Source organism: Cebidichthys violaceus, unplaced genomic scaffold (assembly GCF_023349555.1).
Source record: "Cebidichthys violaceus isolate CVI_PGR_0920_01 unplaced genomic scaffold, fCebVio1.0.p SCAF_20, whole genome shotgun sequence".
Lineage (NCBI taxonomy): Eukaryota > Metazoa > Chordata > Actinopteri > Perciformes > Stichaeidae > Cebidichthys > Cebidichthys violaceus.
In genome coordinates this window covers 3,345,853-3,361,405 of record NW_027176373.1, presented here as the reverse complement: position 1 = coordinate 3,361,405, position 15,553 = coordinate 3,345,853, and the positions used below count along the sequence as shown (strand labels likewise).

The window sequence follows — 15,553 nt, the reverse complement described above, 5'->3', positions numbered from 1 at the left end:
GTTAGTTATCTATGTGAACAGGCAAGGGAGAATTATTCTTTTGCACAACAGAGACACGGTGAAGTTCAACAAAGTCCAGAGCAAAATTACTTATGCATGAATACAATATACTGAGTAGAAATATATACTACGTAAAAAATTACCATTACACTTTCTATAGACGTTAACTGTTCGGCTACTTCAATACATATGGTACTAAATCATTGCGCAAGTTAGACATTATTGTGGCGTTCCGGACCTTTGTGTGAGGAAATGGACTTCGGTGAATTTTAATTGAATACCCATGGTATAGCATGTCGAAAAAAGACATTAAAAACTCATAGTATAGCATTTCGAAAGTCATGACTTAAAGTTTATTATCATCCTCATTATACATTGTACATATATATATGAAATTTAGCCTCTGCATTTAACCCATCCCTAGCCAATTGGGAGCAGTGGGCTGCTGAGAAGCAGCACTAAGTTGCCTTCTTATGTGTGGATGCTTCACACATATTTTCAACCCGGCAGCACAGAAGATCTACACAATCACGACAATTTCAATGTGGGCACCAAGATTAGAGTCACCGATTCAGTATGCAACCAAATGTAAAATGTGGTCACAACCTTCCATTCTTCTCCTGTTCCTGCATTAGAAAGGTGTTGTGATGTTACAGTAAATTTGACCTTCAACCTTTTGGGTATAACATGTTATCACTTCATCATTTTCTACACATATTTGTGTGAAATTTTGTCATGATTTACAAATTAATTATTGAGTTTTGACCAGGAAATTGTGATGTGAGATCACGGTGACCTTTGAACACTAAATTCTTATTAGATATTGCATCCATGAATATGGAACAGATGGATTGAGACCCGAAAACATCACCGAGGCGGAATGATTAAAATAGGAGGCAGTATATGCATATTCTGGATATCTCTGTGCGCACAGTGATGAAAGCACAAGGGTGAAGTCCTTAAAAGTGAGCCATGTGCAGACTTCATAATTCATGCAGGACTCCCTGCGATCCCAGCTCTGTACTCGCTGAAGAGCCTGTACCTCAGCTGATGAAAGGGCTGTGACAGCTCTGTGCTGTGGTACATTGCAGACGGTTGTGTAATAATCAGAGGGATTCACATGGCTGTCCTTTGCAGCTGCCACACTGCCCAGTGGAGGGAGAGGTGCCAGCACAGGGTCCCATCAGCCAACTGCCACTCTGGTTCGAGTGCACTTTCCTGGAAGGAAGAGAGTCACTGGACGAGGCTAGAACAGACTGTGCTATTCCTACATAAAAATAAAAATAAATGTCCTCTGAAATGAAAACATTCTTCTGGTAGAGTTAATTCATGCCAAACGAATGTGCTTAGCTGTTTCCATAAAACAGATCAGATTACTCAGTATTATGTTTTGAAATTATGCTACAAAACTTTATGGATGATGGTTACCTCAGCCTCAGAAAACATGCAGTTTCAACATTGACAGCTAATCAAGATAAGTGCTAAGTGCTAAAGTGTTGATTTGGCCAACTGACGAAGAGGAGGGCGGGACAATTAGATGTGTTTTTGCTCCAACAAGGGGAAAATAATGATCAGTCCATTTTGGACAATTTGCAGACATAGCTATTAAAATGTCTCAATATGTCATCCTCATTTCTACCATGTAATTAAAAAGACACTTTGACATTTCATCAAAAGACAACGAAATTGGATAAATGTGTTTATTGTGGTCTACTTTAATTACAGCTTCTTCAACAACTCGTTGCCTGAGAAAAGGTTCCAGTATGTTAGTAACTGGCCATGCAGTCGGTCTGGGTGTAAATGATCTACTCTGCAATTTTTGTGAATATTAGTATCAATGCCAGGACATTGCTTGGAGCATGTTTTATGTTTTACCTGCCTGGATAAAATTAAGTAATTTATCTGTACAGCGCTGACTTTGGAGGAGAATACTTTTCAGTATATCAGCAGTTGTTGGCCTTGAGGAAGCCAGTGACTACTGTACTACTGTACTATGTATTACTACATTGTGGTGCTTATACAATTCTGTAGCTCTTTATTTTAGCCTCTTTATATAAAAACATTGGATTTCTATCTTTTTTTTTAATCTATCTTCTATTATTATCAACCGCTCCTTTTCATCATACACACTGCATTGCTAGACTCTTGAGAGTTTGATATGATCAACCTCAGTCTATAACTTGAACTCCTGAATTGCCGGTCAAACCAATTTACAACATGGAAGGTGCGCTCATTAGAGTGCAGATATGTGCCGGGAGGCGTCTGCAAAGATCACTGCTGTAGTGTGTGATTGATTGAATACAACTAAAAATTGGCTAACCCACTGTTGTAAAACACATTTTCATTCAAACTCAAAAACAAGCAAATGTATGGAAGTAATCAGCTAAACGTTGTTTAATAAACTTCATATAATATGGCCAACAACAAAACTCATCAAACTGTGATCAGGGTACAGTTTGCGTTCTGGTAGTTCCTTTAGCGTTCAGCAGTTAGACAAATACACCGTCCAAAACAATAAAAGTGACCCGCAGAGGTACGTGTACTGGCAGATCTGCTAGCCAAACACACTGTCTGTCCATAACATTAGTTGTTATACACTGCAAACTGTAATCCCCCATTGTGGGCACAGAGGAGAGGATGGGGGGGTCGGCGATGCACTCAGTTGCGCTACCACTAGTGGCCGGTAAAGAGTAGTGAGTGAGGAGTCAGCAGGCACTCATTACCAGTATAAAAAAGGCCATAGAATGTGTTTCCAGAAAGTGTGAGTCACGGCAACCACGAGCAGACCATGAACATGCAGCCACGACTGGTACCCAAAATATAATGTAGTTTGCTGCAGCAGTATGCAAGATCAGCTGTGGACCGACACTGAGGTGCTCACTTACTCACTCACTCACTCACACACATGACCGATCGGAGAAAATGAACCAGTCCAAGCTAATGATATGTTAGCAAACACTAAGTTAGACTGACTGGTATGTTTTTTCCCCCCATTGGTTGAAATGTCATATTGCTTCACAACCAGCTGGTTTTCCTTACAAATTGATGTTTGTGTCTAATTGTGCCGGAAATGTCTGCTGCTAAGCAAACGGAGTTCTTGAGAAGTTGTCAAAAAAAGGGGTAGAAAGGAACACTTTCAACATCCCCTTTAAACTTCTCATTGTTGTATTTAAACACCTGTGCTAGGCCCCACAAGGTAAAATTATACAATATTTCACAATATTTCTTCCCTACCCATTAATCATCTCATGGCTCCAGTGACACTTTGGAAGGATCCCGACCCCCAGTTTTGGAGCCATAGGGCTAAACTACCAAACTGTATGAAATTATAACTATACTTTTACTCAAGTAAGCTTTTTAATGTAGAAATTATACTTGCTTGTCTGTTCATGGTATCACATATATATTAAAAATATAGCATAGCAATGAAATATTACAACCACAAGTACACATACAGTAATACATAATAATGATGAACCTATGCCGGTGATAAATGCAACAATTTTATTGTAAAATTCCACAGCTATGTGCCATTCCCTTATGAAAAGGATTTTTTTTCCAGTACATGTATAGTATATAATGCAGACCCTAACAGAATTGATCAGTGCCCCCCCTTTTTTTTCTTTTTTTTTAACAATACTCAATATACATAGATGACGAACAACTAACATAATGTATGTATGAGGATCATATGAAATGTACCTAGTTCTTGGATACCTTTGAGCTCCGTAAATCCAGTGTTTATCATTTTGTTTTCATCTGTTTGACAAAATACATAACAATGGAAAATATCTACATGTGCGGTTCATATAATATGTCTCATTTGTGGGTCCCAAAATAAATAAAATCACCTTGTCAAAAATAAGTCAATGCAGGCAAAGGACTGAGACCAGAAGAAACAGTGCTTGAATTAGTCCCAATTGTGAAAACATATCCAACATGCCTTTATAGCTCGGAATTTACACAAAAACATAACAAAAATTAGAAACTTTTACCATGATGGAAATAATAAAATGTCATATAGTATGTTTGTTTTTTTGCACACTGTTATCCAAACACAAGATATGCTTGGTTACTTACAAACCCAGCATCCTGATAAAGTCCGATTCAGTCAGAACCAGAACTGTCTTTGTGTTAGCCGTGATACAATGGTTCGTTTTTATTGGTCTGGTCTACATTCAAACAATTGTCCCGATGCTTTTGGATCAGTACCATATCAATAACAAACAAAAAAACATACAAAAGAAGAAAAATGTCTGAGGAAATATGGTGTGGCCAACTTTTGCTGCATAGCATTTCCTTGAAGGAAACACACACTTTTAGCATATGTTTTTACTATAAGGCAGTAAAAGTGGATTCACAAATGATATTATAGTTTCATATTCTCTATTGCATGTGTGTCAGTTTGGCACTTTAAACTACAGAACACTGATGATGACCATTCTACATCGCTATTGACACACCTACGTCCCTAAAGATGTCAGAGATGGAGTATGTGCACATTGAAGACAGACTACTAAGTGGCAGCTTCGGGACACAACAGGGCCACCATTAAATACAAAAGGGAAAGAACTTCAGGAAATATGAGAATATCTGGTAAATGCATATGTTAATATCACTGATGCTTTATTAAAGATGGCAAATACCAAGACCAATGAAAACCCTTGCGGAGGTGGAAAAAGGTGGATATAATTAATAGTCACTTAAGCAAATGTTCTTCTTCTTCTTCTGGTGGCTTGGAACTGTTTTTTGTCCCCCCCCCCCCCCCCTGAAAATAGTCAACTACTCAGAAGCTGCAAAAAAAGGTAATGTTGCAACTCACAAATTCAACAGATATAACAGTTTGACAGGCCTTTGTGAGAGTAGTGTACATCGATCACAACATAGAAAACACAAGATAAATAAGCTCAAGCTCCATTGACACATCAAACAAAAATGTATCTTTGATATAAATGACAGCATTCTGTGTTTCTTTTTAGGGGCTATATGAACATAAAATACTTTGTTTCAAATAAAATAAATAAATAAATACCATTAATGAATAAATAAATAAATACCCCATTACCCCCAAGGTATTCTACATGGTCAGTCCAGCATAATACAATAAGTCTAATATACTGTATGATGATATACTGTAACAATGCTGAAATTACAAAATATATACCCTTATACAAAATCCCAAGGGCAGGATGAGTGTTTTCTTCTGTTCATAATTTATTTACATAATGTGATATACACCCACTCCTTTTTGAGTTTACAAATTATACTGAAGCACTGTCTCCATTTGTTGCATACCGGTGTCTATCAAAATTGTAATCTGTAAGTGGCTGTAATTCATGTGCGTTACATGTTATCATACACAACATTTACAATTCAGATGCTTTCACTGTGTGAGCCACTCGCTTCACACTCTTCATATTATGGCACTCAAGCTAATTTTATAGGGAAAATGTCAAAGCAAATACAAAAATAATGAAATTATGTTTAGCCAGTGAATCAATTTCCTCACTATGTAATAATTTACATTCTCAAAGTGTTTCTCCTAAAACAGATAGGACATGAGATGCTTGATAATAAAGTTTACACATCTCTTCTCAAATTAAGAAGATACTTTTTTGTACTTGTATTAAGTTCTTTAGTGTATTTGATATAAATTCATATTTTTTTCAGGTTTTTTTGCTTTCGTTTTGTTGCTCACAGAATGACACATAGAATGAATCCTGTCCCACTGCAGGGATTTCAAAATACCCAACAGCTGTCTGTATCGACATTCACATTAAAGTGTAGATATGTTTGAAACTCACACAATGGTTACACTGTTGCAGCTTTCACTCTGGTAATGTAAAGGGCAAACAATGATTTTAAAATAAAACATTACTTGTTTTAGTACAGTTTCTCTTGTAAAAGCTTGCATAACCAAAATACAACAAAAGTGTGTCATTATGTAAATGGACTCTTTTAACAGCAAATGTAGGGGCGGATGAGAGGTCAGTGTTGTCTATACTGTAAGCTAAAAGCTGTGAGGAAAAATAATTAAACCAGTTGTCTGGCCTGAAATTCTGGGCTGATCCTCCTACCTGTATGCAAAGATGATTCCTCAACTGAAAAGGATAAACCGGGCACATTTTTATCATTTCATTTTCCAATTTTTCTAGAAAATAGTTTAATTAAATCTTAAATGTTAATCAACAGTGCTCATTTTTTATTTATTTTTTTCTATAGCCAACAACAGAAGACCATAAAAGATGTTGATTTTTGGCCTGAAAGGTGCATGCAATAAATGTAAACCACTATGTAATAGTAAACTATATACAGTGTCTGTACAGTTGAGCATTTTCCATAAATAGCATCGTCTCTCCGTCTGACCACACATGAAAAATACAATGTTTAATTGTGCCAATATTTAAATGAATTACTTAAATTAGCATCACAGTCAAACATAGCTCTATTAAAGTGCTTCAGATTGTGTGTTTTAGTATTTTAAGTGAAAAATTAAAGTGAAAAGGAATGATAAGATACACATTTCTTCTTTTTTTTTTCAGGCGTTTGATGTGATCTGAATTGCCATTCATTTCAATTGTTTTCTATGGAAGGGATGCATTTGTCTTAACATAAAGCAATTAGTAGACGACCCATTGTGAAGAAATGGAGAAGGAATTCCAAATAAAAAGTCCAGAATCATATCATAAAACCAGAAAAAAAACAACCTTATGAATCCTCTTAATTGCTTTTACACAATCAATGATTTCACAACACATCTACAAACCCCTTCATACCAGTTAAATGTAATGCTACAACATTTGCAATGTCTGTTAAAGTTCTCAAATAAAATAGCTAAAATTTCAAGGAATTAAAAGGAAATGCTTTAAATCAAATCAGTGGGTGTTTCAGTGGGTCCCCTCCTTCACAATGTCACTTGCTGGCACAGAGCATATGTAGAATGAAATGAGCTGTATGATAAGGCTGGAAACCCACCCAGGCCTAGAGATAGAGATAGGAGACCCAGTAGACCAGGTTGAAGAGACCAAATGCAGTGGGGAAGAAGATGCGTGCATATGAGTCTATTTTGGCGATACGGATGTGCAACCTGCCGTGCCGCCAGGCTCCGGAGCGGCAGTCTTCGAAACAGCAGAAGAAGCTGGTGCAGTCCTTCCCGTCCAGACACTCATAACCATACTCTTCGTCTCGCTCCTGCATGTGCGTGGCGTTGTTCATCTGGATGGCTGTGGCCGAGCGTGGACGGATGTCTACCGTGGGTGTCTGCTTTTAACAGGACAAAATGACACAGTTAGCTGTCAGAGCCCCAGAGTGCCGTAATTGAGAACTCCCTGACATAAAAGGGGACCTAATTTCAGCTGCCATTTCCTGTCTCCCGCTTCAATTTCTGTCATTAGTCAGCAAAATGTAATTTGCACCCTCAATTTGCCAATGGACCCTTTCAATGTCAGAAAATACAAATTGAGCCATAACTACCACCTGTAGTTGTAATTAGTGAGGCTCATAGTGGCAAAGGGTCAGTCGTCCCTGTGGAACCTATGATGCAGATTACACTTTTGGGCTGGCGGCTGAAGCAGCCATAATATTTTTAGTACAGTAGTCCATATTGCTTTACTTAGCAGCTATACTTTTTAAAGCTGGGGCTGGACAATACCTAATTCTTTTTTTTATTATGCTATTGCACAACATTTAAAAGGTCAATACGAAATTCAGAGCATATTTAGTTCCTCGACGGCTGAGTCAGCGGCTCGCAGCGAATGGTGCTAAGAGCACTAAAAGTGCAAACAACATCAGCAGTGATGACAGAGCTAACATGTGTTAACCTGAGGGGAAACGGGAGGTGGGCGTTACACGTCCATGACGACGGGACGGCGTTATCGTCTAGTAGGATGTAGAGTGTAACCAGTGGGGCTCACATGCACTAACATGCACTAAAAGGCACGTGCAGCCACACTGCTATGTAAACAGAGCACAGAGTAGCCCGGAATACAACACACAAAGAAGAGCACGACTTCATTCTCTGCTCAGGTAGACATTACTAAATCTTTACATACGAATAGTTGTTTGATGCTATATTAATGTTCTGAATATCGTATAGAGAACCTTTACAAATGCAGTGAAAACGCTGTAGCAAACAGATGACTGTGAGTCACATGTTCTAAGCACTACTTTAAAATGTTTCGAACGCCCTGTGACTCAACAAAATGTCATAATTTGGACCTGTATGGATGCTGTAAGCATTTCTTTCTGAAATGCATTCATAAGATAGGTAGTAACTGGCTTATGATACATCATTAAGCTTAGCTTAGGGAGGAGCATGTGGTGGCAGATGTGCGGTACACAGCTCAATATTTCTCCAGCCCACTCTTTCTGTCACTAAATGGGTTGAAACAAACCTCCTTTTCAAATTGTGCTCACCACTGGAGGGCATATGCCTTTTATTTCTTCCTAAAATAGGACATCAGTAAGTCTGTGGCCCTGTCATTCTAAAGGGAGACAATTAGTATTCAAACAGACTGCTTTCATCAGCTTTTATCTTGAAATACCATGCCACCTTCGCACAAATTGGAATTCTGGCTGTTTGGCAGGATAAATGCCCCCCCCACCTTCCCCACCCCCTTTGGCAGAGGTTCCTTGACCTTGCTGATAAACTAGAGTGTCAAGCTCATCATTTAAAAATGACACAGTGCGTTGAGCAAAGTTCAACTTCTAAGAATTTCACATCACCACTTTCCCTCAAAAAAATACCAGGAGCTGTCATTTCGTTCTTTATGTATTGTCTTTATAATGCTCTATGTTAATAAGTTCTTTTTTAAAGTGCACAAAACCGTAAATACTCTGTCTCCATGAATGTTTTTGGCCTCATTTTAATGCATCTACAATAGCCATGCTTGCTACAAAAAATAAAATTGGTCAGTTTCAGCTTGAGAATGATCTGTTAGCATGCATTCTCAAACAAGCTTAAACATACTTAAACTTGATTGAACTATTCATTCCCTACGACTTCTCGTCTTGACCAGCACTAGTGCACAAACCTGTGGTCCCTTTGAAAACGATATATAACCACAAACAAAACAACCTTTGAGTTAGTTTCGCCATTTTTGTCCGTATTAATGCATGTTGAGGTAATGGGGCGATTAGCAGAACAGGTTATGACTCAGTTCTCAAAGGGGATTGGTTGCACTGGAGGAAGAGCAGTGGAAGCTCAAGCAGAAGGAGCATTAACAGCATCCTGCCACATGACCTGGTCAAGCTGGGCTGTGCTGTGTCGGTGTTAGCAAGAAATAAATTAAAAACAACGACAAAGAAACAACACAGTGGCATTGGCAACTTTAACTGGCTGAAATTAGACAACCTCTCAGAGACCACAAAAGGCAGAATCATTCAGGATCATTGCTGGAGGAGCCCTTGGTTATCTGACTTAAATTGAATATTTGATGGTTGTGTACAAGTAAAGGTGGATTCTTCAGCAGTACATTTAGACCCATGTGTAGGCTGAAAATCAAATTGATCTGACCGTACAATGATTGCTCCCAATACAATATTGATGCGGAACACTATGTGTAAAAGAAGATTTTCTTGCCTTGAATGGTGTGTAAGATGAAATTCAGATCTTTGCTAGCTCCCACCCACCCTGGATGCTTTTTGTGTGTTTAAAGATTGGCATGTATCTTCTGAACGGACCTCCATCTCGAATTAGACCTAACCGTGCAGGGGTTGTCTGTTTCAGTCTGTTAAGGCTCTGCTGACTCTGTAGGAAGCGTCAGGTTGAGAAGCCCAACAAACACACAGGTAGATTTACTGGCAGGAGAAGGGAAGGAACAGGAAGCTATTGCAGCTACTGCTAGATCACTGTGGTTACAACAACAACAAAGAGTGAAAGAGGACAGAGGGAGCCAGAATGAGTCCACGCTGGGCCTGGACTATTACATTCCTCTGGACAGGGGATGTGTGGGATGCTTATTTAAATTTGAAAAACTCCATAAGTACGTAAGTAAGGAAGAGGCTGGCTGCCTCCGCACTGTGCACTGCAGAGCGCTCCTTTTTAATGTCATCTCTGATACCTATTTATTAACTAATGAGGAAGAATGCAGGTAGATACAGAGGGAATAAAGAGAGGCATATCTGCTGTAGAACAGACAGAAAAGCAGTGAGGTGCTGGGGGCTCAAAGAGCCAAAATGCAGCAGACACATGCAGTCAGACACAGGCAATATACCTTTGAGGAAAAGAGCCGGAGGAGCTTTTGTCCAGACAGGAAACAAAGAATATGCGGAATTGAAAGAGAGTAACAAACAAAAACAAAGAACACATGTAAACAGAGAACAGAAAACATCAATAAAAAGAAAAGTAAACACAAGATAATGTGTGAAATTTACAATCACTCTACTGGCTAACTCAAAATGGAAAGAGAAGAATTATACTGTAGATGTACATGTTATGAACATACAGAGGGGGAGATGCATGGTGGGATACATGTATTTCACATGATTCTTATGCCAACATCACCTTAGGAAAGATGTCACAGATGCCACACTGGAGAGATTAAGTCTAATATGTAACAATACACCTTGTGATAATGTATGACGGTAATCTAGAAGAAACTAAATAAAATGATAGGAGGACATCTGCTGTTGAAAATCCCTCTGCATCTTAAGAAGAAGATCACAAGGAACCAACACGGCTTACAAGTAAGATACACTTTTGAAGTTCTTTATTTATATTTCCTCGATTTCCTATTCTTTCCATGCTTTTAACAATTCATGAATATCAAATGAATTTCAGTCAAAGACCTCGTTTTCTTGCATACTTTCTCCTTCCTATATCTTGGCAAGTCGTGCAGGAGAACCTAGAAAAGCCCCTCTGAGATGGCAAACTGGCACGACACCTTCCACTTCATTAGTCATTCATTCGTCCACGAGTCAGTTAGAAACCTTAGTTACAGAGGCTGAAACTAGAGCGCCTCACTTTCCCAAAGTTCCACTTCAACACTCTTGTTCATCCAAGCACAGGAAACTTAGTGGAGAGGTTTAATATCTTTCAAGTCCTATCCCACCCACCCAAAAAAAAATTACAGGACTACAAAGATGGATTTCAGTTAAACAAGAAGACTTTGAGTTGTTAATTTGTCTACTAATCACTTATGTCATGCAAAATCGTCATTTCTATTCTAGCTGATTAAGTGCTAGTCTTGCTGTTGAGAGGAAATGTTCTCGGCTCCATAAGTGCTCATATACATGACGAGAAATCATGTCCCTTCAAACCAAGCTGCCATGATCTCTTGGGGGATTTAAGGCTCACATCACATGACTGCAATTCTCCTGTCATGTGACATGGGTCTAAATTACAAGTGTAACAGATATGTGGCGGATTAGGAAAAGGTTTGAGCGGCACGCCTCGCTCATTGAGTAATTTGTGTGGTGGCCCCTGGGAAGAGGCTCCCTTGGGAATGCAGTGTTTAGCTTTTTTCCAAGACTTAATCCCCGAAGTGTAATACTGTGGGGGAGGGACAGTGAGAGAGTCAGGAGAAATTGACATTTCACCTAAATAAAAGGATACTGTAAAGATATTACACAAAGATAGAGTATAGAAATAAAAAAAAAAATGTTGTTTGTAGCTACATTGAGAAATTGACCAAACTTTCTGAAAGTGTCCTCTTAAAAAAACAAAAACAAAACATCACTGTAATTAGTTTCAGAGAGACGCTCACCGGGTTTTTCTTCTTCCTGTCCTTTTTGGCGCTCGGCTTCCTGTTGCTGACAAAGTAGTGCAGCGTGCCGTACTCTATAAGTGCGGCGAAGACGAAGATGAAGCAGACTGACACAAACAGGTCCATGGCAGTCACATAGGAAACTTTTGGAAGGGATTTCCTGGCAATAGTACTCAGCGTGGTCATGGTCAGCACAGTGGTGATTCCTGGTAATGCGATCGGAGGGAACACAGAAAATTATTCAAAACAAAAAAGAAATGTGTAAGTTCAGTTTCTGTACTTTTTATACACTCTGAATTCTTATTTCATCTAAAAATGCTCCATAATTAAGTTTTTTTTTTTGTAAAATAGTAATTTCCCTGCATCAAAATGTTTTATATTGTGTTTTACTGTATCTGTTGCCATACTGTACAATATAATATTGACAAAAAGGCAACACAATTTTAGTTATAACACAAATATAATCATCTTGCCGTACTTCATGTGCTCGTAAATCTGTTGTGAAGTTGAACATGATCCGCACGATGCTCACAGATTTATTCAGACATTTATTCAGACGCGTAAAGAAGAGTTAATAAGATAGTGTCGCATTTGTCACCAAAAGGATATTCTCCCCAAAATAGTTTCGCAGTTGGGAGGGAAGCTGAAACGAGCAAAAGTCCAAGAGGAGATCAAAGGAGTGGAGGTTTTCAATAATTTTCACAGATGAGAAGCAGTTTTTTTTCAATGCATTAAAATACTCAAAACTTATAGCCAAGTGCTGCGTATGACGTACATTTCCAATTTAGAAACGCACATGCCAAGGGGAGAAAACAAAAAACAAAAATCACTGTACAGTGTAGTTCAAATTTTCACGGAGATGCATATCATATTCATATGATGTAAGGTGAGATATTTATTTTCTGGTATTTTATTTTCTAATGTAATGCTGGAGGTTTATTTTGCTCAACAATAACAAACTGTGACTTAAAAGTAATTTATATGTATCATATGTATCATATATATATATATATATATATATATATATATATATATATATATACATACATACATATACACACACACACACACACACACACACACACACACACACACACAATATATATATATATATATATGAATTAAAGAGGATTAGTGTTTGCTGTTTAATAGCAAGCTCTTGCAGTTAGACGCCTATAAGGACGGAGTGAGCAGCTGTTTTGCTGTCCCCTTGATCCACATACTTTACTGGTTGAGCTGCCATTGACCATCACACTGACGTACAAGATTCTTTTATCCACCATCTGGTAACCCTCTCCCCCTTTTCGCACTCTGTCTCTAATGATGATGTGCTGTAGATGGAGGCGAGGCGAGGTGAAATGCGTTTATAAATTCACTGATATAACATTATTATCAATAGCAACATCACAACCCTCATACAAGAGTACCGCCTTGTATATAGGAGATGATTTATGTTTAAAGTCATTGCCGACAGAAAGACGTCATTGTAAGTCAAGAATAACATCGCAGTATTGCAAGTGAATTGATATATTTCTGGATGTCATTGAAGGATTAGGAATTATGTCATCTGCATTAATCCGCCTCCTAACCACCTGGCTTCCTGTACCTTCTGTATCATCTTTCAACGGAAATTAAAATATTTGACTCTTGGTACAATTTTAGCAGGGAATTAGAAGTGTTATTATTTAGACTGCAAATCATGGCTGGAGCTGCATAAGCAGGGGGAAAACCAAACAAGCTATTTTTAGACAGATTAATGATGGGCAAAGTAACGATGCTGGTGAGGTAGAAAGAGGGTTTCTTCCTGCAGGGATTGTTTCACATTGAATTATGCTCGCTAATCATCCCATCACATTGACTTGAGGTCAGGATTTAGAGCCTTAAGGGGCCAAATGGAAAGCTGACCAAGGAATATGTAGCCAACTCCATCATGAATGAACTTCTGAAGATGTCCAATGGATGCCAAGGGCAAGTTCAAAAAGCTGATACATTTCCTTGAAATCCTCATTCTTGACCTCTTTTTTTCATTCCGTGACTCCTTATTGCATTCAGTTAGGAGGCCACCTGCATTCTTATTTTGCTGAGGCTGCATCTCTGCACTTTCCCTGCTGTATTGCATAATTAATGCCTCATTAAGGCATGTATGAAAACATATGTGCCAGGATAGGCTTTTCTAATCAAGACAAACTAGATTCGTAAGCAGCTGCCCTGTCTCAGAGGGGAAAAGAGGAGGAGGAAGGAAAAAAGGAAAGGAGAGAAGGGCAGGAAATGAGGAAGCTTAGGCAGGTTGCTTTTCAGTTTGAGGTAGTGTCTGACCACCACAGGGTTTTTGATGTGTTTCGAAGTGGAATGATTATAAAAATGAACTACAGCAAAGGCATTGTCAAGGCTTCATGAGCAGTTGCAGAGGAGAGGGATGTGGGGTCTAAAAGAAAATTATCTTTTTTTTATTATTTTTGCTAAATTACCTTTTTTTCTTTTGTATAACTGATTTCAGTATGTACAGCAATTGGTAAAAACCGTGCGGCAGAAATGACTTGAAAGTTTTCCTTTCCCGTTTACCTAATGATGTCCTTGCAGGTACAGCATCCTTGTTGATCCAGAAGGAGACCCAGGAGAGGACAACAATCAGGGTGCATGGGATGTAGGTCTGAATGGTAAAGTAGCCCATTCTCCTGCTTAGGTCAAAGAAGACGGTCAGCACCACATAGTCTCCTGGAGAGAGAAAAATAAGAAAAGAAAGACAGAGTAAGGGCATGTGGAATATGTCACAAAACATACGGGATGTAAAGTGTCTCTATGGGATAGAATTTACTTTATTACTTTAGTATAAAAAATGCAAAGTGATTAGTCTTGAGTATTCATTTTCACATCCATCCTAGAAGACAAGGACAAAATAATCCAACAGCGCCCTGCACTGATGTTTAAAAAAGTACGGTTCAAGTATTAGTAGATATTATCTTGCTATGATAGGCTGTTAACACAGAAACACCAAGCATGGATTAAACAAGCTGATAAGTCATGGGCTGATCAATATGTAATGTTGTGGAACCAAAATCTTCACAGCATGTATGCCCAAGGCAAGTGGAGATCTAAAATGAAACGGAGAGTTTCAGAGAGAGCTTAGAGCCCGACTTGCTTGGAAACACACACACACACACACACACACACACACACACACACACACACACACACACACACACACACACACACACACACACACACACACACACTCTCTCTCTCAAACAAACCCTCGTCTCTTGCCAGTAGTTAGCTGGACCATGAACACTAGCGTCCAGCTGATGATGAGCCATCCCTGGGCTGGCTGGCTGTCTGACCCCAGCAGATGTTAGGTGTTAAGAGGTTGAGGTTAGCTGAGCCCAGATAGGCCTGACCCTGACAATATGGATCATCTGGCCTGCCGGTTTAAAATGCATGCTAAGCACGGACGCACACGTGCGCGCACCCTCTTGCACCACACGCACACACAATGGGCTTCTAACACCTCAGCAAAAAGAGTGAATTGAACCAGGGCCAAACAGGAAGACAAGAACAAATTCATCACAAAAATATTCCAGCAGCATTCCTGCCAGCCGGACTATGCAGCAATGCTTGCCAACGGTTACTGTCCTCTTGAGCGGTCTAACCGTGTACCTGTCTGTCAGTTTCCCTGGGTTTAGTGGCAGTTCACTGCTGCCCTCCAGCTCAGTCAGTTGTCTGCTAATTGATTAACATCGGACTGTTAACGGTGTCGGAAACCTCCCCTGGCCTCTCGCTATGGCTTGTAACATGCAGGGCACAAAACTACTTTCTCTCAGCCATGTATCTACAGTGTGTGTTTGTGTGTG

At 39.1% G+C, this 15,553-nt stretch overlaps 1 protein-coding gene across 4 annotated transcripts in view; it reads right to left on the bottom strand.

Annotated features, from left to right (window-relative positions):
* Positions 1–2,394: 2,394 nt before the first annotated feature.
* gabrg2 (gamma-aminobutyric acid type A receptor subunit gamma2) overlaps positions 2,395–15,553 on the bottom strand; it is a 48,414-nt gene continuing 35,255 nt past the window's right edge. The window contains exons 7-10 of one of the 4 annotated variants that reach the window (XM_068715694.1): positions 14,268–14,420; positions 11,706–11,911; positions 10,215–10,238; positions 2,395–7,263 (exon numbers count right to left, since the gene is read on the bottom strand). In XM_068715694.1, coding sequence (XP_068571795.1) covers positions 6,982–7,263; positions 10,215–10,238; positions 11,706–11,911; positions 14,268–14,420 — 665 coding nt within the window. In that variant the 3' untranslated portion in view covers positions 2,395–6,981. The remainder of the gene's footprint in view (positions 7,264–10,214; positions 10,239–11,705; positions 11,912–14,267; positions 14,421–15,553) is intronic. The other 3 variants (XM_068715696.1, XM_068715697.1, XM_068715698.1) reach the window with 3 other exon arrangements.